Here is a 23,200-nt window from a genome sequence, read left to right on the forward strand (position 1 = left end):
GGGACACAGTAGATGCTCGAACACCCGGATACATTCGGGATGCACCACCCCAAGCCGGAAGACCTTTAAAGTTCTATAGTAACTTCTTCATTCACATGCGATCTTTCAGCTTGCTCAAAGGCTGATACTTTTTGCATGACTGCGCTGTAACAGGAGTACGGAAGCAGTACTCATCAAGATGCGAACGAGGAAACAATTCATGGCAGGAGTGAACACATTACATCCTCAAGTCTGCACATGCCTTTGTACGTATAGCAAAATGAATTATGCGCTAAACAAACATTATCCGTCAAGGAAGAAACGCAGGTAGAGTTCTTTTGCGCACAGATAAAAACAAAGAATTCGAGTGCTGTCGCACGGTTGGGTGCGGATATTGTAGAGGTGGAGAGATAAAAGAGTGTATGTGTTGTATTGTTTTAGCATCCTAGCTCAGCTTATATCCAGGCCCTCACACGGCACGAATAGTAATCCAATCCATGTTCACAACAGCACTTGGCCTGCAACAAGTGCGCTTGTTTCGCCATAACTGTCAGAGTACGGTACCTTGTCTTTTCAGAACAACCAAGACGGTTTCGCCACAACAGTGACGATGTTCTCCTACACAAAACCTCTATCGCTTGAGCCCACCCATAGCCTCACGGAAAGTATCAAGACCTTTCTCCAGCATCGCCTTCCTGTTCTCAAGGTACTCGCGCTGCTGCGTAATTTCGATCGGCTCGGCAGCGATGTACCGGATCTCTTCATCGCTCATGTCGGTGACATGCACAGGTGAGAGGATGATGTCCGGAAGCGGCTCGACCAAGTGACGCTCGATGACGGCTTTAGCAACGGTGTTGATGAAGTATTTGATCTCGTCCTTGTAGTATGCACGCTGGGTGTCCAGGGCTTCCTGGCTGGAGAACGTATCCATGTTCTGCTCTATAGCCTTGTTGATAGCCTCCTGGAACTTCGTTGGGTCGTTGTAAGTCTTACAATGGCGGTTGTCATAGACTTCTGAGTTCTCAGCTGCCTTTTCAACGAGCTCCTGGTACTTGCGTTGGCGCATCTTCTGAAGTGTGGTCGTGAAGTAGTGGTTGTATGTGCTAGGATGACGCGCTTTGTCTTTTAGGACCTTGACTAACTCCTCTTTCGCATCCTTCAAGCACTTCGCAAGAGCGGAGTCAACGTTCACAGCGGCAATCTTAGGTTGAAAATCTGGGGGAGCAGTGTGTTGAAGGACAAGGCTGACGAACTCCTTACACGTATTTGCGACCTTGTTGATGTGATCCAAAGCGATCTCTTCCCACGGAGAGGACTGCTCCCAAAAGAGTCCTGAGATCAGCATGGGCTGGAAGGTGCCGGGCAGCTCGTAGCCTCGAGTGCGCTCCAAGGTTTTCTTGACCCAATCGACAGCTGCGTCACGAGTGAGCTTCTTGGGTTTCGGGAGAAAGGATACGGCTTCGTTAAGCTCAAGTTTCTTGAGCTCATTCATAGCCTTTGTTTCGTCATCTACATCTTGTTCAGAATCACCTGGTCCAGCACCAAAGGCGTACTTGTGACCCCTCAGGCGCATGTCAGTCGCGAAAATGGTGTTGAGATGTTGAATGACGGCACGAAGACGATGAATGTTCTCAGAAGCATCTACTGCAGCTTCTTTGTTGATCGAGCCAAAGAATGGATCTTCGTAGTAGCCTCTTGTAGCAGACTTGATGATGTGATTGACCCGCATGCTGATCTTTGTAAGAGCCATTTGCTGCTCCTTGATTGTGTTGCGCTTCTCACCGAGCTTCTCGATGTCGTTGACTGTGGCTTGAAGCTTCTCAAACATCTCATCCTTGAGTGTTGGTAGCTCCTTGAGCAGATGGTCGTACAAAAGTTTGCTCAGACGCTTGCGCAGCGAATCGATACCGACATTTTCGTCTGGCAGGTCGATGTAACGGCCTTTGCAGAAGAACGACTTCTCAGCCTCGTTTCGCTGCTCGAAGGAGAAGCTCATTTGAGTTTCGTCACGGTTCCTCAGCATGTGCCAACCCCGCTCAAGGAAGATGTCCTTATTTTGGGCAAGATCGATCCAGGACTGCTCGTTCTCTGAACCTCTGCGGAGGTAGTCGGGCTTGGTGATGATGCCTAGAGTGCGGCGACCGTTTTCGTCGATCCTACGACAATGGTCAAGAATGACCTGGTTGGCAAAGTCATTCTTTGCACTAATAACCGCGAGAATGATAGTACGAGGGTTGGACATGTACTCCTTGACGAGGTCGAGGATAAGCTCTTTGTCGGCTTCGGTTTGAGCTTTGTTGGTGGCATGAATAAGACCAGGGAGATCGACAAGGGTACTGTCTGTATTCAGTAAATGCTCTGAGTGTATCATGCATGGTGACTTACAGCTGAGGGCGATCTGGACCGGAAATTTCTACAGAGAGCACGTCACGAGAAAAAGCTCTTGAAATGGGTCCGCCGGCGGGACCAAGCCCCATGGCTAGTGTAGCTTCGTCGATGATGTCTGGAAGTTGGTCGAAGTCATCAATCGACTTGTTGAAAGCCTTGAGCGTAACTTGCTCTTGCTTAGGGCGGAGCTTGTCAGGTGTTATCGTGATCGCGATAGTAGATGCAGGTGTGCGGCGCAAAATAATCTAGCAGTGGTCAGTAACGGAATCATGATTCCAATTAAAGATAAGGCTCACTTCTGTGGCGAAACGTGTGCAGAGATTCTCCTTACGAGGGAAGGGAATTTCGGTGATGGCTTCAAGTACAGAGCTCTTGCCTGAGGACTGATCACCGCAAACAATGAGCTGCGGTAGCTCGACAATTCCACTGAGACCGGTACGCCGTAGCTTGTCTACAATGTCCATCACCTTGCGCTGGTCCGCAGACTGAAGCGCTGTGAGAGAGCTTGTAGTGACGGCATTGGCGTCGATTTCGAATGGAGCGACAGGGGTTTCGCCTTCGTAATCAGGGTTGCTTGAAGTGTCGGTACTGTTAGACATGTTGTAAAGGGGAGGGGGGGGGGGTTGAAAGATATGGCTTTGTATGGTCGCAATTGAACAGTAGAGAAAGGTTTGTGAGCACAAAAAACAGCGGTTGGGCAGGCACTCCTTATATATGGTGGTCTAATTGCTCCAGTGCAGTGATTGTGAAAAGTTTGTATTGTGCGTTGGCTCCAGAATGGTAAAGAACAAGATTGTAATGAGCAAATAAGCAAATACAGTGAACTCTCTTTATCTGCGTGTTTCATCGTGAACGTGAAGTGGGTACAAGCAACGTCTCGCTAGGGCCAACAACGCTATCGGTGAAAGTGAAGTTCTTTAGAGCCTGAGTGTGAGTGAGTGTTGCGTTCTTCTTGATTTGAGATGTGATGTTTGTCTATCCTGATGGCGTAACTGTTGAGCGAGGGAGGCACGCGTGGGAGACATGCATCAAGAGCTCAGCACACAGACGCCATGTCGAAGCTAGGCAGCTAGTCTGGTGAGTGGCGAGCAGGTAGTCAATGGCTCGCATGCTGAGGCACCGTCTGAGTAGCCGCTTATTAGCCCTAACCGGCACCCGCTGCCAATCAAAAACGTCCCCATGGCCTGCACGTCCGAGTCGTCGCTCTTCTGCTTCATCGTCTGCTCTACCTCGCCCTGCTCCACCAAGACAACTGAATTTATCCTCTCGCCAGCTCGTTCTTCTTGCTCGCTCTCTTGCGCGTAGTCGATTATGCTCCACGGTATTCGCACGTGCAGTATGTACACAACTTCAGGAAAGCCTACGTCTGTGCCCAGCGCTGATGTAGCTATGATCAGCCCTCCGTCCAAGAACCAACGCTCCAGCCGCTCCGCGCGGTCGACATTGCGAGCGTGATAGTACCCGCACCCTAGCACCTCAGCTATATCCTTACACTGCTGCTTGCTGTGACCGTACAGCTGCTGTAAGCAGCACTGCAGTATCGGGCACGGCAGCAGCCGGAGATTCTTCAGCAACGCCAGCTTTGGCCGTCAGTCATTCAACGTGAAGATGAGATGAAACTCGTCCACTACCACTTGTCGCAGCAACCCCTTACTGCTGAGCATGCATGCGTAGCCTGTGAAGTTGCCGTTGCTTATTGTATTGCCTGCAGTATCTGCCGCTGACCACTACAACAGTAGATGGGTCACTTTCGCCATGCTTCACTCCACGCAGTCGATATCCCACTTCTGTGTCCAGCTAACCAAGTCTTCGATCAGCGCTCAGTACGGCACTACTACCACGGGTACCCCAGCATTGTCCAAGCAAGCCGGGGCGCTAAAAAGCAAGCTCTTGCCTCTGCCCATCAATCACAGCGTGCAGTGTCTGCTCTTGCTCCACCGACCGAAAGCCGACGTCCCCTTGATTGAGCACCTACTGCATCGCCTTAGGGATTGCCACCTCTTTTTCACTGCTGGTACATGCCTCTCTCTGCCGGCGTACGAGCTATCTGTCTTCCCTTTTAATGCCTCTGTTGTGACTGTGCTCTTGTCTCTTCTTTCTTCTGCTCGGATCTACGTTGCTCATTCATGTCTCTTGCTGCGCTCTCGCCCCTCCTCAAGCCCCAAGAAGCGGTGCTACGCCACATTGTGCTGAGCGGCCGAAACACTTCAATCGAGCGCACGCTGAAATGCCTGACAATGTCGGTCGGCACGGTGTAGTTGCCCACCCCCATGGCCGTCGTCCGCGCGTTCTGCAGCTCCATCACATCTTCTCCATCCTCGTCCACCTTCGCTTCGTCAACCTCCCCAATCTTGTCTTGATAGCTTTTACTGAACGACTCGCCAACCACCACCCGGTCAATGTCAACAGCGGTGTGCCGGTAATCTAGTAGTCTAGTGTGTAGCTTGACACCAAACCTCTTGCCCGTCTCTCGCCTCAGCGCCCGCGTCAGTTGATCCGTCCCCCACAGGCCCTGCTCGTCGGCCCACACATAGTTGCTGAAGCTGCCACCAAGCATCTGCACAATAAGATACTCCTGAAACGGCTGCAAGTATGCCAAGTACATGACCATGACCTGAGCCTGTCGCGGCAGCAAGAAGCGCGGCACCACCTTCGGCCTGTCCCACTGCGACTGCAACTTGTAATAGCGGACAGCCGACATCACCTCCTACCCGTCCACGACGAAGGTGTTGCGGTCCTGAAGTGGCCCATTCTGATACCGCCTTGTCATGATCGCTGACCATCCGTCCGGCTTGCAATCTGGTAGTATGCGTGCTGGTCGCAGCAGATGCGCATTGAGGTCTGTGTGTTGCAGTCTGCGCCACATCTTATCGATAGGTTCAGACACCAGCCGTTGCCAGGCCAACTGGGCCCTGGAGAACCGCAGACTGATCGATTGATTGGTTTAACGTCCTAAGAGAACCGCAGACTACGACGTAAATTGCACGTCTCCACACTCCGTACTGTGCTGTGAGCCCTCAATGCATCTCGTCGCCGTCGCTGCGTGGGTCCATGAACTAGAATCGCCTGCACGCTTTCGCTCGTCTCTGTCTCCTCAACCTCTGCAGTCGCGCAAGCGCACCCGGCCAGACGATTGCGAGAGCCAGCAGCGGCTCAAGACGCGCCGTGTCGCGCTGAGCGACATGGCTGCTAACGGCCATAACAATAGCCCAGCCATGCTGAAGAGTATCGAGAGCAAGCATATGCGCACGCCGTCGCCGACTAATCGCCAGTTTCCCACCGACGCATACTCGCCCGACGAGCTTGACGGGGCCACGCCGCGGCCACTCCCACGCATACGGACTATTTCCGCTCTCTCTCTCCTACACCAACGCCCCTGCCGCTTTTGCAGATGAAGTCGACTCGTCCTCCCAGTCGCATATTCGCTCACGATCACAATCACAGTCGCAATCGCAATCGGCGTCTTCAGCGCGTTCGATAAGCCCCAAGAAGGTGACCTCGTTGTGGGACGTCGGGAATGGGATCACGTGCACATCCCTCGCCAACACAACAGCCAGTCGGCGCGAGCAACTGGGGCCTGTGGGGATGGCACTCTTGGGTGCGCTGGAAGACGTAGCTGACGGACCTGTTTTCGCCGCCAGGTTGGAGGCAGAACTAGCCGAGGCTGGCATCGAGAGAATCCGGCCCTACCAGCTAGACGATGCAGACAATCGGCCTATGGCAGAGCTGATGGGCGAGCTGCAAACGATACAGTCCATCAACGCGCTCTCACATCGCTGTGCCGAGAATCGCGACCATGAGAGCGAGTGGAATAACCGCGTGCACACAAAAGTCTTGGAGCTAGCCCTGCGCAACGACGAGGCCCGTGTGGGCTTTCGCAGTGTAATTGCTGCCAAAATTTCGTCCGACTCTCGTCCCACGCACTCCCCTGGCCTTACTACAGGCAAAATAGTCGACTACGCCATGTTCCTCGAGCCCTCGCGCCCGACTCGCAACGTCGTTGCCTCTCTCATCGCCACGTCGTCCGAGTCCATCAATCACGTCAGCTACGAGCCTCTGCGGACCCGACCCATCGCCGTTTCCATCAAGACCAACACGGAGAGCCGCACTGTCGAGGAAGCGAAGGTGCAGTTAGGCGTGTGGCTTGCAGGCCAGGAGGCTCGGATTGAGGCACTGATGCAGCGATTGGCCATACTAGAGGCAAGCGAACATGAAGCAGAAGGGGAAGTCGGATCGAGATCCTGCAGGCGAGGGCGATGGGAAAGTCGAGCGTCGCAGTCGCACACACCCATACACATACAGCAGCCCACCCCGACGCCCACCATCGACGCCATTAGCCCAGGTACCGCACTCCCCCTCTCCGACACCGTGTTTCCCCTCCTCTCCGTCCAGTCGGAATCATGGTCTCTCTTCTTCGGGCGCGTTTCTTCCAACACGTCGACGTCGATGTCGGATTTGTACGTGCGAAAGCCCGCTTCGCGCATCCACATCTTCCACTCCATTCCCCTGGGCAACACGGCCAACACAGTGCAAACATATCGGCTAGTCAAGAGCCTTAAGGTTCTGAGAGCATGGATTGACGAAGATCTCCGCTTGTGGTGGGATAAGATTCTTGGCATTGACAAGGACGGTGATTAAATTTCACCATACCGCGAGGACGCACTTGGCTCGTCCACCGTACGTATCCCCTTGATATGAGAAACCTCAGCATTTTCTCCTTGCATGAGATTACAGCATACATTTTTGAGCATACTCCTCGTAATCCCCGCCATTATATCAGAACAAAGGTACTTCGGGCGGAGAGTAGCGGTGCGCAGGAACAGAAACAACGGTCAGGCAAGCTTCCCGCTTTGAGACAAACGGGCACAGAGATGACCAGTAGGATGCGTAGCAGAATGCGTAGTCATACGATCTAAGGGGCTTGGAGCAGTCAATGTGGGAAGACAAGCTAATTCGCTAACTGCTAAGGTCTGCACTACTATTGACTTTCGACCTATCCTGCACCTGCGCCATCGCACCGATTGGCGTGTGCAACTGGGAGCACTGGCTCCCCTTTGACATTGTCATGTTAAAAACCTAGCAGGATATGTCGAGTGACCTTGTAAATTCTACTTGGAATAGCCTTGACATGGGAAAGGCTCTTCAAGTTGAGATAAATCGCTGGTATGGGAAGCTCCTGATGACACAAAGGGAACCAATTTGTGAGATACCGCAGGTAAGAGACGTACAGCAATAAGCTCGTAGTTGATTAACTGAAGGTTCAATGGTTGCTGTTGCATGCCCATTGACCGGGTATGTTGATTCGACGTACACACCTTCCACCTGAGGGTGGAAGGCACCCATCACGACTGGAAGGGACACACAACCTACACACTGCCGTAGTCATGTTCAACCAGCTCCCACAGGCAAGGCTGCCCATTTTTCAACTCTTCATAGGTGATAAAGTAGTAATTCGTCACACCGTGTAAGGTGCGTCCCTAAAGGAAGAGACACTGTGTCGCGAGACAAGTTTGCTCTTCGGACCATTAGCGCCTATCTGCACATTTGTGAAGCTGCCGTGGATCTGTCATGATCATATAGCCATCGCTCCTTGAGACCACCGGCACCCGGCTTGAATTGCCCACTGCGTTGGCTATACTGTCGATCCTTTCGTCAACGTCGCCCTTTGGCGTATGTCCGATGTACAGGATACCAAAGCTGAACGGTGTACCGTACATTATACACAAAACCTAGCTGAACATGCTTCCAAAAGCTACCGCGTACAGAACACGGTAGTTTGAATTCATCCGTAGTGTTGCAGATGAGTGCGATACGTGTGTAGCTGGTAATTGTTCTGTCTGCGCGCGGTGAATGTGCTCTAGGAAGCAGACCCATTCAGTCTCTTCAATAACAAAGCCACATGGTACAGCAAGCAACCGCAACCCAATTCTGTATGGGAGACATGCAAGACAAAAAGGTTCGAGGGCAATTGGGAGTCTGCCTATATTCGGCTTATTCAGAGGTGAAGGAGCCGGTACCCAACACTCCTGCTTGGCCTCTGCACGTCACACCGCAAGGTACCACGTACTGGAATCACGGAAGAGGAATGCAAGTGTACCGAATGTGAGGTAGTATGAGCGCACATGTTCTTTGACCATGTTGTTGTTTTACAAACATGCACTCCTTGCATGGTCATTCCCTAGTGATGTCTGCGCATTGTACCTCAAGGTACCACAATGTAGTATAGAGGGAATAATTATTTGTCATAAATGGAGGAAATTATAGAACGTTTGGTATTCGGCGTCTACTATTCTTGTTCATTATTAAGACATCCTTTTTTGGTATAGGGAGACGCGCACCGCGTGCACACGCGCAGAGAATTGACTGATAGTTTGTAGTACCATGTTTGGTGTGCCTAGTCAACAGCGTAGTGTAGATAGAATAGGAAATATTGCTGGCAAGATAAAGAGTGACTTGCAAAGACATGGACGAAAACAATATGTCACTCCTGTATTGTCGAGGTCAAAAAGGCCGACCTTCTTAACCCTAGAGTTCAGAAGGCTTTATACACCGTTACATGTATGATCAAGCCATCCCAGCTAGGAAGTAGTGGCAAACCTCAGCATGAAGATGAAAGTCAACCTTCATTGCCTCATCAGTGGGCATCGTGACTCCAATAACAGAATAGATAGGCCCTATCCTGCTGCTTTTGCTCTCTGGTACTGTACACTCTGTAACTGCGTGAGCAGTATCGGTTGGAGGCCGTGATCAACAAATGTATTGCTATCTGTGTTGTTGTTCGATGACGCTGTTCGGAAGCTCTCTGCTCAGAGGCAAATGCACTTGCCCTTGGGCAGTGCCTACTATGGAAGGATATCATGTGACTTAAGCCACGTGGTTACAACCTCACCACCTCTTCATATATACTATTGTATACTTCAATCATCATGTTTGCTTTCTCCACTATTTCTGTAGATTCCTGAGCATGGCGCTCACCTATGCCGCGGGCATCCTCCGCTCCAAGTGATAATCTGATGTTGCTGCCCAACTATCCTTGCATCAAGCGGTGAGCTACTTTATTGGGGCGTGAGTAAGTCCAGTATCTTATTTCTCTTCTTACAAACAAGGCTAATAATTGCTCAGCGTTGACATGTTCCCGGTCAAGTACACGTCCCTGTACGGATCTCAAATGCTCCACTGAATCTTCTCAATTCGTGCTATTTGTGTATATAGAGTGTCGTACAGTTGGGTGCGGGTATTGTAAATGTGGGGTGTAAGAAAGTAGTGTATGTTGTATTGCTTTAGCATCCTAGCTCAGCTTGTATTCAGGCCCTCACACGGCATGGTTAGTAATGCAGTTCATGTTCACAACAGCGCTTGGCCTGCGACACCAATACATCAGATCACCACCATATTTCATCGAGGAGACACTCTCACCGCTACCGCCTGATGTACTGACCCTAGCATCCTCCTAGATGGAACTGCTGCTGCTCCTCAAGTAGTAAAGGACCTCCCTGCTGTGACCAAGGAGGCACCCTCACCAGCACCAAGGCTGGCTAACTCCAGCACTCTTCACAAGGGACCGCTGTACTTTGTTCATGACAATATGCAGCTATTGGTACATCAAGCATCCCATACCTTCACCTGGTCCTTTAGCTTCAGGAGCACCATTGTCGTGCAGGAATCTGCAACATATTGACCAATTTCTTTTTAAACCTTCCAGCAATAGAGGAGGCATACATCCACCTGTGCTTTTTGCTTGCACCGTGAGCAGTATGGTGTTGCTCTTGACTGTAGGCCCGCAAGTATGCACTGTGTGCATGAAGTGATCCAGGTTATCCAAGTTCTATCTGGGTCAAGGGGTGGCGCTATGGCGTTCTCTGAGTCTCTTGTGTTTTCCTTGCCAATTCAATGTGATCTAACTGATGCAAGTTTCGCTCGTTAGTTGACTCTAGCGCCCCTCTGGAGCATTTCTATCTGCTGCCAACAATATCGACAGCCTACAGTACTTGGGAGCTTCCGCTTCTATACAACCCATTTACCAGTCAACTTCTTCATCCTCCTTCTCCCTACCCAGAGAAGAGCTGCAGGAGCAGCTTGCCCCAAAGCTACAGGCCATAGACATCTGCATGCTCCGTCCTACATGCACTTGCTACTATTGGAAGTAAGGTTTGGTGTGTGTATTCTTTTTAGTTATCAGACGTCGAGGGATGCAGCTAAGTAGGTAAACAGACTAGCCCAATTAGGTAATAGACACCCGTGGAAGCCACCTTCCAACAGCTGCCACCTAGTCTCAAGATCCCAAAGGGACTACCTACCCCTGGTTGACCCCACTGCCCCACAGCCAGACCTACCAGCATCCAACTGGTAGGCACCACGTACTAAATTGTATGGTCTAGGTGAGTAGGAACATTGCGGAAGGATGATTACGGAAGGGGGAATAGGATGTGAGTTCACTTGAGCACAGGAAGAGGAGAGTACTGTACAGACTGGTGCATAGGAATATGTCGGGGATCATGAGTGATCCGTACGCATGTGGGAAGAATTGCAGGATTGAACTGAGGTTGTATTTCACTATTCTGTGTGTTTAAATATGTTGTGGTCTCGGTTGAGACCCTATTACCCTGGTATATACTGTTCTGGAATAGCGACTTCCAGGGCCAGTATATAGTTGGCTTCTCCTCACGTAGTCTAAACCGTGACAGAATAACATGAGGACAGGCCTTTTTCATACGTGGTAGCTTGAGGTGCGATGCATTATTGGTGCTTTGCAAAAGTGTTGGGACCCCATCCTTTGGAAAAGAACCATGCCAATATAGGCACTATGAGAAGAGGAAGGGGCAGATACGTGATGTGGGTATCTAGTTAATTGTTTTGTCAAGCTGAGTATGATGGTGATGCTTGTAAATGGATGCACGTTAAGGAACAGTGAAATTGGGAAGAAGAATAATGGTGGAAAGGGAAGAGATTAGACAGAACAGTGACATTGACCTGACATCTGCTATGTCCGTGGCTTCTGAGTGGTGGTGAAAGTCTGGTTCAGGGTCTAGCACGTGGAGAAGCCCACACATATATCCTCCGATCAAGCCCCTGACCCCTCCCTACTTCAACTTTTTGGTATGCTCTTCTTGAGCTACCAAACAAAGGAGGGCCCTAGACTTTTGCAAAGCATAATAACATAAATTCCTGTCTATATATATTCACTGCACCAGGCCTGAGACACGCCGAAATTCAGTGTAAGGTACACTGTACAATATACGGTGTATCGTGTCAATGTTTGGTGCATTGTACACCGTACAGCCGGTGTAGTGTACTCCAGGTTTTGGCGTAGGGTATACCGGACGATGTTGAAATGGGAGGTCACATGACATTCCTCCACTGAAGTATATAGTCAGGGCTTGCCCCATCATTCAATCGACACTGTTTTTCTCGATTTCTTTCATCCCATTTGACAGACGATACATTGGACGGTACACCAGATTTACTCCACAGGGGTCGTCAATTGACTCTTCAACGATATCCCCCTGTCCATTGGCAATTTCCGCAATAAATGAAGATCATCTCCCAGAGCTTGAGAGGTCACTCTGGCATAGGAGCGAGCATGCCGAGAGCCCCGTAGTGCGGAGCAGGAGATCCCTGGAAGCGAGCCCAAGTTGGCGGGACGTATCCGTGCATCTCGGCATATTTGAGCCTGCATTAGCGCAGTGGTATGCCTCTGTATTCTATCGTAATGAATTTCGCGCTATACCTACGCTGTTACACTCAAAAATAAATGTGGCGCATGCTAATGGTCTTCCGTGCGTTATGTTTGTTGAGAGTGCGTGAAAATGAGTCTATAGCATGTTGCGCACCGATGGCCTGTTGACACAACATGCTGGTGCCAGATGAAGGCATCGCTCGAGATGGGTTGTGGTGGTGGTGGTGGTGGTGGTGGTGGTGGTGGTGACAGTTGTCATCGCTGCTGTGACGGCTTATGGAGTAAGGAGGTCATGTGTGCTGCGTGTGTTGGTGCAGTGCTCTTGCTCGTTCCAACAAGCACCCTCTACCCTTAGCTGCACGAGAAATACGTCCTGTAAACATACCCTGCTGATGGCATGGTGAGAGGCCGAAAACAGAACAACAACAACAACAGAAAGTATTGATTTATTGATTTTACTGCTTTGGCGGTTCCACCGTGACTTACTGCCCTGCGTGGTACACGTTCATCTATTGGATCTACTGCAACAGCCGCGCTGCGTGCCGGCCCGCAGCGGGACACTGAGTCCCTGAGGCCAGTGTCCTTGCGCAACCAGCACGCTACACGGACATCCCGATGTCATTTGAGCCAAGATCTTCGGCTTGCACTTTCTGCACCATTGCATCACGTCCTCAGACAAGAACTGCCTCTCTACTTGCAGTTGTGGCTATCGCGCGGTCATGTGTTGTCAGCCCTGCCCGGCCAGGCTCGCGTCACGGCGCAGGCAGGCTGCGCCTCCCGCCCTCGATGTTCGAAGCGCAGCTTACCCCGACGATCAACTTCTACACCACAGCACCCAGGGGCTCCGTCTGCCTTCACCCTTAACTTAGCGAACTGTTACGTAGCGCTCACGACGGACAAACGACTAAGATCTCGACGCCCTGCGCGAGCTATCTCCCGTGCGCTATCAATTCTCTCAGCCTGCCTCGAGGCTCCAAGACTCCCTTTTACTGCTCGCGCATATAAACACAAACAAGGCCCGATGCGACTGTTGTACAGCACAAGCGGAGGGAGACTCGGATGGACCGAGGACTTGATTGGCGACAATATCCCCTCCTATGCGATCCTGTCGCATACCTGGAAGGAGGGGCAGGAGGTAACCTTCGACGATCTGAAGAACCTCGACAAAGTGGAAGACATTGACGCGCAAAGCAATGAGGGATATCAGAAAATCCGCTTCTGCGCATCACAGGCTAAGCGTGACGGCCTAGACTACTTCTGGGTAGACACCTGCTGTATTGACAAGTCAAACAGCTCAGAGCTTCAAGAAGCGATCAACTCCATGTTTCGATGGTATCAAAACGCGAGGAGGTGTTATGTTTATCTGTCAGATGTTGAGAGTAACACTTTAGACGGGAATGGCGAGTCAGCTTTCATGAAGAGCAGATGGTTTACCCGAGGCTGGACACTTCAGGAACTTCTTGCTCCTAGAGTGGTTGACTTCTTCTCGAGGAAGGGCGTGTGGCTGGGGGACAAGAAGTCGCTGAAAGACACCATCCACGAAATCACAGGAATATCTAACGACGCTCTGTCATGGAGGCAAGTGTCCGAGTTCAGCGTAGCTGAGCGGTTCTCTTGGGCAAATAATCGCCAAACAACACGCTCAGAAGATGGAGCATACTGTCTGCTAGGCATATTTGACATTCATCTACCGTTGATCTATGGCGAAGGCAAAGAGAAGGCGTTGAAGCGACTGAAAAAAGAGATACTGGAGTCTTCCGAGGACGTCGCAAGTGCTCCTGTGAATGACACTGATACTCGCAGCCGAAGCCAAGAAGAAAGGATTGGCAAGATCTGCAACTGGCTTTCGGCGCCTGACCCGTCCACAAACTACCACAAAGCGCACAGGCAGCGGCAGGCTGAGACCGGAATCTGGCTGCTGGAAAGCGCAAAGTACAAAGAATGGAAAGAGAGTGCAGCATCGCGACTATGGCTGTACGGCATTCCAGGATGTGGAAAGACTATATTGAGCTCTACCATCATCGAGGACTTGCTGCAGCACTGCCATGATGACACTAGTATGGTGACGGCATTCTTCTACTTTGACTTCAACAATATACAGAAACAAGATCCGGAGCTGATGATCCGCTCACTGCTCTGCCAGCTCCTACAGCACTCAGTAACATTTCTTAGAGGCCTTGACGCATTATTCTCGTCTTGCAAGAATGGACAACGACAGTTATCACTGCATGCACTTCTGGAGGTAACACAGCAGGTGATGCAACAGTTCACGCATGTCTACATCGTTCTCGATGCGCTCGATGAGTGTACACAACGCCCAGGACTAATGGACGTGCTTGAAACAGTGTCTGGATGGCAGCTTGACAATTTGCATCTGCTTATGACCAGCCGGAAAGAGCGGGATATCGAGAGCTCGTTGCAGAGTTACGTCGAGGAAGAGGACACTGTCTGTCTTCAGAGGGACGTAGTGGATGAGGATATACGACGATACGTTCAGCAAAGGCTATCTGACGATAAGGATCTGGCAAAATGGAACAGGGACGCGGCTATCAGGCAAGAGATCGAGGCTGCACTCATGGACGGAGCTCGCGGGATGTATGTGTGTTCACCCAATTTTCCGCAGAGTCGAAGCTAACGACAGTGTAGGTTCCGATGGGCTGTATGTCAGCTTGACACGTTGGTAAAGTGTCGCAATCGAGCGATGCTGCGCAAGTCACTCGCCACTTTGCCGCAAACGCTAGACCAGACGTACGACCGCATTCTCTCTGCCATAAACGAAGACGACTCCGAGTACGCGATACGTATCCTGCGGTGGCTGACGTTCTCTGCGCGGCCACTCTCCGTCGAAGAGTTTTCCGAAGTCGTTGCCATCGATGTGACGCGCGATCCAGCATTCGAACGCGACGAAGTGCTAGAAGACCCCCTTGAAGCGCTGAACATTTGCTCCAGTCTAGTCACTCTTACAACGAACAAAGAGGAAGGGAGATCGCGGCCTTCCCAACGGATCATCGCTCTAGCACACTATTCTGTCCAAGAATACCTTGTGTCAGATAGAATCAAGCAAGGACAAGCAAAGCAGTACAGCATGCAAGAGGCCGAATGCCACAACGCGATAACAGAAAGTTCCTTGAAGTATCTGAACCAGTTGCAGCAACCACTGTCAAGAAGAATGCTTGAGACATCCGCACTTGCAAGGTATTCGGCAGAGTTCTGGAGCAGCCATCTTCAAAAAACAGGAGACGGCATTGAGGGAGTGAGTGGGCTAGCAATGAGGTTAATGTCAATAGAAAACCCCACATATCTCACCTGGGTCCAGTTATATGATCCGGACAGTCCTTGGAGGAGACCATATATGAAAAAACGCCTGGAAACTGTGGCTACACCGCTTTACTACGCAGCATCGTTAGGCTTGAATACGGTTACGACGATGTTGCTGAACCAAGGCGCCGAAGTCAATGCGCAGGGTGGATCCTACGGCAACGCACTGCAGGCAGCTTCATACAGAGGCCACGAGCAGGTAGTCAAGCTACTGCTTGACAAAGACGCCGACGTCAACGCGCAGGGTGGATACTACGGCAACGCACTGCAGGCAGCTTCAGCTGGAGGCCACGAGCAGATAGTCAAGATGCTGCTCGACAAAGACGCCGACATCAACGCGCAGGGTGGACGTTACGACAGTGCCATGTACGCGGCTGCGTATGGGGGGCACAAAGAGACTCTCGGTATTCTGATCTTAAGGGGTAATATCCCACAGCTGCAAGATAATCACGGACGGACATTGCTTTGGTGGGCCGCGGCTGGCGGTGACATTGCTACTGTGGAAGCGCTTATTAATAAGCACAACATCGACCCTCAAACAGCCGACAGGTTTGGGCGAAAGCCTTTCTGGATAGCCACGAAGAAAGGACATAGCGCAGTATCGAAGCTTCTGAACGGATATGGTGGGGATACTAACGGCGAGGGAGTAACATCACGCGACAGTAGCAATGACTGGTCGCCTATGGAATGCGATGTCTGCCTAACACGCATTCCGACAAGTGAATGTCATTATCATTGCAGTCTCTGCATTGGTGGAGACTGGGATGTATGCGAAGACTGTAGAAGGAGGGGAGCCACTTGCATGGAAATGGCTCACACTTTGGTCAAGCGTACGATGCTTGATGGAGTTTGGGTTGAGATCACCAGCTGAACATGGCTCGATACAGATCGTGAAAGCCCTCTAGGCGTATTCATTCAGTCTCTCATACCTGCACGTCCTATAATCTATTTGATCATTGAAATTAGAGCGGCATATCGACATTGTACTTCGGGCCCCTGTTGACCAGAGAAGCTGCAAGCTCCCGAATAGAAGGATGCAAACAGCGGGAGAAGGGCACCAAAACCTGTGCGACCACGTGGGTCGCCGTAGAGGCTTCTAGATACCTGGCCGCCATATGCCACAGCTGCGAAGGTACTTGAGCATGCTGTACAGGGGTCAGCACAGCGTCGAATTCATTACAACAAGATACAGCATCACGTAGGCGTGCTAATGCACGCCAAGACGTACTGATGCTGGGGCTAGTCTGCAGGGATCCTTTCCCCACCCTTCGGCGTGGCCGGGCACGCACCCTCTTGTGTCGAAGTGATCTAAAAAGCCTAGCAAGGCCATATTTCTTAATCTAGCTTTCTTCCAAGCTCTCCGTTATTTGAAGAGGCTCTCTGTGTCATGAGTAGACAGGGAGTACTCGGTGAAGGGTCGTTTGACGGCATTAACGCAACGATCGACAGCATCATCACTACTGCATTAATCCGTGTCGGAGACTTGTGTCCCAGAAGAGAAATAGGCACAGAGTTACACCTAAACAACGATGATCCCACGGACTTGTACAGGAGACACGCCGGGGGTCCAAATTGCAACCCTGTCTCGCAACGGGATGTGTCTCTGCACCGAGGGATGCACCTTAGGTGTCATGCGCTCGACGCGAGGGTCTAGGATATATACGGAATGGGACTCGTCATCGAACGATACTCTCGCAGGGTTCTTTTCGCCTTCTGCGTTTAACTTTCTCGCGTATGTCGCGGTGGTTGAGGTTCGGCTTCAGCGCGATCTCCACCGCCATGTGGATAGGGATAACTAGCATATCCGTCTGCTCGGTCCTGGATACGCAGTCGCGGGGTTTGCCTCGCCCCGCATGTGGATACTCCCGCCCCATGCCTCTCGACTCTTACATCCTTGCATCTGCCTTAGTCCCTGCAGATGGTGCTAACGTCCGTCCGAGTGTGCCGGGACGCACGGTGTCCCGGCACAGGTTCGCATTCTGGACCTCGGAATAATTCAACTGCATGTTTTGCAGACTTGTCATTGATATGCTAATGTTCTGCAGTCAATGCTCCTCCAGGGTATCAGTTTCCGATGAGGATTGCCGCGATGTTGATTATGCTGTCGATCGTTTCGTTAACGTCGTCAATCAACCTTTCGTTAATACCCCCCTGTCTGTTCGCGACTGTAGCAAATAGATGTCGGCGGTGAACTACCATGACCAAACAATCGGTCTCAGACAGATTAGGGTGGTATAAACACGTGATATTCGCCTAACCTCTGTGGAGTTTTGATGTTCTGATACCAATTTTTGCCAGCCCACGGATCACCTTTGATCTTTTGTTTGTGCGCGCGCCTAAGCTACTTTCTGGCCTTCCAGAACAGAGTAAGATCTGGTCCTGCTCCAGCATTGCGAGTAATTGGGAGTAGTGTTGGCGACAAGCGCGAGTCGTTGGGTGATCCTCCCCAAGAACAGTGGCGTATAAAGCGCATGTTTGTTCGTACAGGTAGCGGGAGTCATTGTAGCGCAGCTGGTTTGCAAGAAAGTGAGCAAGGCCGTACATACTCGTCAGCGTGTCTGGGTGCTCATCTCCTAACACCTTCCTGCTCAGCCTGAGCGTCTCGCGATGCATCTTCTCTGCCTCAGCGTACTTTCCCTGATCGCTGAGTGCTAGCGCCACATTGTTCATGCTCGTCAGCGTGTCTGGGTGCTCCTCTCCTGACACCTTATTTCTCAGTCTCAGCGTCTCGCGATGCATCTTCTCTGCCTCAGCGTACTTTCCCTGATCGCTGAGTGCATGCGCTATGTTGTTCATGCTTGCTAGCGTGTGTGGGTGCTCGTCTCCAGACACCTTCTTGCTCAGCCTGAGTGTCTCGCGATGCATCTCCTCTGCCTCAGCATACTTTCCTTGACCGTTGAGTGCTAGTGCTATGTTATTCATGCTCGTCAGCGTGTCTGGGTGCTCATCTCCTAACACCTTCTTTCTCAGCCTGAGCGTCTCGCGATGCATCTCCTCTGCCTCCGCATACTTTCCTTGACCGCTGAGTGCTAGCGCTATGTTGTCCATGCTCGTCAGCGTGTGTGGGTGCTCGTCTCCAGATACTTTATTTCTCAGCCTGAGCGTCTCGCGATGCATCGTCTCTGCCTCAGCGTACTTTCCCTGATCGCTGAGTGCTAGCGCTATGTTGTTCATGCTTGTCAGCGTGTCTGGGTGCTCGTCTCCCGACACCTTCTTGTTCAGCCTGAGCGTCTCGCGATGCATCTCCTCTGCATCAGCGTACTTTCCCTGATTGCTGAGTGCTTGCGCTACGTTGTTCATGCTCTTCAGCGTGTCTGGGTGCTCGTCTCCCGACACCTTCTTGCTCAGCCTGAGCGTCTCGCGATGCATCGTCTCTGCCTCAGCGTACTTTCCCTGACCGTTGAGTGCTAGAGCTACGTTGTTCATGCTTGTCAATGTGTGTGGGTGCTCAGGCCCAAGTGCGTTCTCTATCATTGATAACACTTGTTGGTGCGTTATTTCTGCTGCTGAATAGTGCCCGAGGCTTGCTTGGCACCGCCCTACGCGATCTAAAAGCGAAGCGCTGGCTGCTTTGCCTACGATACCGTGGGTTCCAGCCACATGGATTGCATGCGGCAGGTACGTCGTCCACACCTCCTTGTGTTCATGCCCGCCGTACGGCACTAGATCCTGGAGCCGCGCCACCGCTGTGTCAACCCAGGCTGCACGCTCATCATGTCTGTCTAGCCACCAGACAGACGCCATGTGAACCAGTCGGTGCATGTCGAAGAACCTGTCTCCATCTGACTCTTGTACCGTTTGTAGGCGCTCCGTGATGAACGCGTACCCTGTCAGTGTTCCGAGCGCTTTTGTTTGCTGCACTAAGGAGTCTCCAGGAGGCAACAGCGACTGAGGGATGTTGACGCGATCAATGCATGTCATGAAGGAGAGATATTCTGCGGCAAGCCGATCTTGTCTGCGTATCTGATCAAAAGAGACATGCCATGTCTTCGCGATCGTGCTGTCCAGTTCTTCGTATCTGCTGGGGTCGTCGAAGTGCTGGTTAAAGAGCTCGGTCTCCGCACCAGCATGTCGGAACAGCGATATGTAGCCAGATACTGACACATCGTTGTTGTTGATAAATGCGGCTGCCTGCACAATAGCAAGCGGTAGACATGTGAGGGTTTCCAACAGTTCGTCAACAGCCGTCTCGTCATCAAGCAACGCCTGCTGCGTTATTCGCCGCGTTAGCAGCTGCCTAGCTTCCGCCTTGCTCATGTCATTCAGCCTCAAGACGCTGCTCGGCGTCAAAGCTCCAGCCACTTTCCTGCTCCGAGTGGTGAAAATAATTGCGCCTCTATCGTTGCGGGGAAGATAGTCGTGCAGTCGAGCTGGCTTCGAGTGGCTATCCGTGGTACCCAGTAGCACTTCATAATCATCAGCATTATCAACGATCATGAGCCAGTCGTCTACGCTCTTTGAGCTGAGCATCTTCTGAACAAGCTTCTTGATGTCTGCATTGTCGTCAGTGATCCCTGGGATACGGAGGCAGACTCCGATCTCGCGGTACGCCAGCTCGAAGCTTTCCTGACTGATAGCAGGCACCCAGAACACCAGTCTAGCATGTGTTACCAGTGCGCGATATGCAAACTCGACGGCAAGCGCCGACTTCCCGCAGCCTCCTAGTCCATGTATTGTCATCCGCCGGTGGGTGTCGGAGATGAGAAGGTGCTGTTCGAGAGATCGGAGCTCGTCTGCTCGTCCGACAAAGAGTTCGTTTCTTGGGAACGGTAGCGATGACAAAACTAGATACTGTTAGCTATGTACAACTTGCACAGAAGTGTGCTACCTTGCTAAGTGAGCACGTACCGGACAAGTCACGCGAGCTGTCAGTCCCGCGCCCTTCCTGCCGCTTTTGTATCTCCTCCCTCAGCCGTAGAGTGGCATATGTTTCTCCTTCTCCGTATATAAGCGACAGGAACACACCAAATATTCCTAGCAGACAATACACCTTGTCCTCCTTCAGCGTTGTCGTGCGCCTGGCTGCCCAGCTCATTCGGTCTTCAACACTGAACCTGCTGAGACTTTGTCCTCTTAGAGCCCCAATAGGAATCTTAGTGATCTCGTGGATGTCCTGCTCCAAAGACATTCTGCTACCCAGCCGCTTGCCCTGCTTGCAGAAGAACTCGACGCTAGCCGGCGGCAGAAGCTCTTGCAACGTCCAGCCTCGCATGAACCATCGGCTCTGTTGAAAGGCTGCCTGCCACTCTATCCGGAAGGCCTCAGCGTTGGTGATCTCATCCGGCACCGAGACATCCGATAGGTATACGTAGCACTTGGATGCACGCTGATACCAGCGGAACATGGAGTTAATTGCTGTGCCAAGTTCGTCGCTGGTAGACTTGTCGATGCAGCAGGTATCGACCCAGAAGTACTCCAGGCCGTCCGCCGCAGCTCGTTCGCTGCAGAAGCAGATCTTGACATAGCCAGTCTTGTCTTTGCCTGTACCGGCCACCAGTTCATTGTACGTGACTTCTTGACCCTCGGTCCAGGTATGCGATAGGATAGCGTACGGGGGAGGGTCGTCATTGTTGAAAGTGATCAGCTCGAAACCGCTGCCCGGCAAGTGCTTCAGAAGGCGCATCGCGGCGCTGACATGGCCGCCCCGAGCGATGAATATTGGCTCAATTCAATGGATCACGATGCAAGCATAAGATTGTGGAGAGGAAGCGCAGAGCAGATGTAAACGTCTCTCGTCCAGCGTAAGTGTCATGCATTGACATGGAACGGCTGAGCAGGCTACGAGCTGTGGGACGCTTGGGAGTGTGCAGTCGGCGATGCCCAGTTACACAGCTCCACGTGCGGGGGTTCAGCAGTAAAGTGCAGGCTCGAGCTCTTGCAGAACGACCGGGGTCGCCAGAGAGTGTGCTAAGCGAGACTCTGCGTCAGCAATAGCTGGACTACAGCACAGTCTGCAGTGGGCATAGCATCGAATTCGGCACAATAGGTTATAGCAACAGATGAGCACGCTACTACAAGCCTCCTTCATGCCGAGCGCGTTAGCGCATCCCGACGCGCTCGATTGCCCTTTGTGACCTTCGTTCTCACCCGGCGAGACTCCCAGACTTCACTTTTTATCTTCATGTGGCCCTTTAAGCTTAGAGACAGGATCTCCTTTGACTGTACTTCCTATGACACCCTCCGGTTTTTACGCAAACTGTGTAGATGGCGAACCGACAAATGGGGTATTGACAATGGGACATTTGACGGCGTCGACGGTTTCGTTGACGGCATGGCTAATATAGCGGTAGCTCTTGTCGGAGGTTGATGTGCCTAGGGAGAAACGACTGCATAACATTAATACATCAACTACTGGCCTATAAAGTGGCATATAAGACGTTGTGAAGGCTCGGAGTGCGAACCTGTCCTGTGACACGGTGCGTCCCGGTACGCGTGGACAGACGTTAGCCACCTAATTGAAATTTTGTAGTTGCTGACTTGCGTCGGCAGACTGCTATTCGAGATTGAGGAGTAAATTTTAGAGCGCTCTTTCGCATCTGCCTGTCGCTTCCGGCTCCATCTCGTCAAGACAGATGTACGATAGACTAGCTACTCAGTATTGTGGTGCGAGACCTGCGGGCCGGCGATGACAAGGGTCAGCCTATGCAACTTTTGGGTGTGATTTGGCGACTGATCCGTGTATATCGATTTCCGGCTCTGGCGTCAGCTTTGATCTCACTGCACGACTCTCCCCACAAGGGGTCTACCAGATTGATACTAGCACTCTACCAGGATCAGCTGTGTAACCTATACCGCCTATCGCATAGCATAATTAGGAGAGGGGCTAGTCATCCTGCATGGGTGGTAATCTATCATGTTAAACTGATGTGGTAATTCTTCCAGCTAGAGATGCGTAGGTGTCTTATAGCTTAAGGCTACAAAGAACCTACGCTGTTCTTATTGTACAAAGAGAGGTTTGAAGCCTGCCACAGGGGCTAGTTCCAAACACTAAGGGGTGAGGGGTGAAAAAGCCCTTTGCGGCCGCTGTATAATACTGATAGCTACGGTAAACGATAACGTAGGACTATCAGGTTGCTAGTGAGGAGAAGACGACTATATACTGACTCTGGAACGTGCTAATCCAGAACAGTCTAAGCAAGGGTAATAGGGTCTCGTATGGACCGACTAATACCGCAACAAATATGAATGTACAATTACAAATAGCAGAGAGTCATGCAGGCAGACCCTAGTCATACTGCTGAACAGCATGACCAGCAGAGCCAGCTGTAGGAGAGCTTTCAAAAGACGCAGAGGATAATGCTTCGTCTGACTCGACAGCTTGCTCTGCATACAAGTCAGTCAAAGCTTCGACTGACACCAGCCGCGAAGGATGGTCTGCTCGTAGGACGCGAGCCTTGATCTCCACCACGCGCTCGAGCAGGTCCACCGCCTTCTGCACCTGTCCGTCTGCGTGGTATGCAATTGCGAGCGCGTGCTGCGACGCCAGTCGTGATGAGTGCTCTGGCACCAGCATTCTCTCTTCGACTTCGACCACGCGCTCCAGCAGGTCTACCGCTTTCCGCACCTGCCCGTCTGCTTCGTATGCCATTGCGAGCACCTGCAGCGACGCCAGTCGATCTGGGTGCTCTGGCACCAGAATCTTCTCTTCGACTTCGACCACGCGCTCGAGCAGGTCTACCGCCTTCTGCACCTGTCCGTCTGCTTGGTATGCCATTGCGAGCGCATGCTGTGACGCCAGTCGTGAGGGATGCTCTAGAAGCAGCGTCTTCTCTTTCATTTCGACCACAGCCTCCAGCAGTGCTACCGCCTTCTGCACCTGTCCGTCTGCTTGGTATGCTC

The 23,200-nt window shown here is 51.6% G+C and overlaps 6 protein-coding genes across 6 annotated transcripts in view; 2 read left to right on the plus strand and 4 right to left on the minus strand.

Annotated features, from left to right (window-relative positions):
• Positions 1–610: 610 nt before the first annotated feature.
• Positions 611–2,966, minus strand: BU25DRAFT_466787 (uncharacterized protein; the record flags this gene model as incomplete). The annotated part of the gene is made up of 3 exons (XM_033710701.1): positions 611–2,315; positions 2,365–2,612; positions 2,664–2,966. The coding sequence occupies 3 exons, from the start codon at positions 2,964–2,966 to the stop codon at positions 611–613; spliced, it is 2,256 nt and encodes a 751-aa protein (XP_033563048.1).
• A 1,152-nt stretch (positions 2,967–4,118) lies between these two features.
• BU25DRAFT_33233 (uncharacterized protein) lies at positions 4,119–5,192 on the minus strand. The gene has a single exon (XM_033702435.1). It carries the CDS (start codon positions 5,066–5,068, stop codon positions 4,427–4,429), a length of 642 nt encoding a protein of 213 aa, XP_033563049.1. The 5' UTR covers positions 5,069–5,192; the 3' UTR covers positions 4,119–4,426.
• Positions 5,193–5,387: 195 nt separating this feature from the next.
• BU25DRAFT_447815 (uncharacterized protein) lies at positions 5,388–7,055 on the plus strand (the record flags this gene model as incomplete). The annotated part of the gene is made up of 2 exons (XM_033709559.1): positions 5,388–5,410; positions 5,601–7,055. 2 exons carry the CDS (start codon positions 5,388–5,390, stop codon positions 7,003–7,005), a joined length of 1,428 nt encoding a protein of 475 aa, XP_033563050.1. The 3' UTR covers positions 7,006–7,055.
• A 5,608-nt stretch (positions 7,056–12,663) lies between these two features.
• On the plus strand, positions 12,664–16,232 carry BU25DRAFT_390834 (uncharacterized protein; the record flags this gene model as incomplete). Its single annotated transcript, XM_033704590.1, has 2 exons — positions 12,664–14,638; positions 14,690–16,232. Exons 1-2 carry the CDS (start codon positions 13,065–13,067, stop codon positions 16,230–16,232), a joined length of 3,117 nt encoding a protein of 1,038 aa, XP_033563051.1. The 5' UTR covers positions 12,664–13,064.
• A 1,470-nt stretch (positions 16,233–17,702) lies between these two features.
• BU25DRAFT_447817 (kinesin light chain 1) lies at positions 17,703–21,162 on the minus strand (the record flags this gene model as incomplete). Its single annotated transcript, XM_033709560.1, has 3 exons — positions 20,210–21,162; positions 17,908–20,145; positions 17,703–17,734 (listed from the first exon to the last, which is right to left on the minus strand). The coding sequence occupies exons 1-3, from the start codon at positions 20,982–20,984 to the stop codon at positions 17,703–17,705; spliced, it is 3,045 nt and encodes a 1,014-aa protein (XP_033563052.1). The 5' UTR covers positions 20,985–21,162.
• A 1,067-nt stretch (positions 21,163–22,229) lies between these two features.
• BU25DRAFT_409876 (uncharacterized protein) overlaps positions 22,230–23,200 on the minus strand; it is a 4,527-nt gene continuing 3,556 nt past the window's right edge. The window contains exon 4 of the mRNA XM_033706160.1: positions 22,230–23,177. Within this exon, the coding sequence (XP_033563053.1) occupies positions 22,587–23,177 (591 nt within the window). The 3' untranslated portion in view covers positions 22,230–22,586. The remainder of the gene's footprint in view (positions 23,178–23,200) is intronic.

Source organism: Macroventuria anomochaeta (genome assembly GCF_010093625.1).
Source record: "Macroventuria anomochaeta strain CBS 525.71 unplaced genomic scaffold BU25scaffold_12, whole genome shotgun sequence".
Taxonomy (NCBI): Eukaryota; Fungi; Ascomycota; class Dothideomycetes; order Pleosporales; family Didymellaceae; genus Macroventuria; species Macroventuria anomochaeta.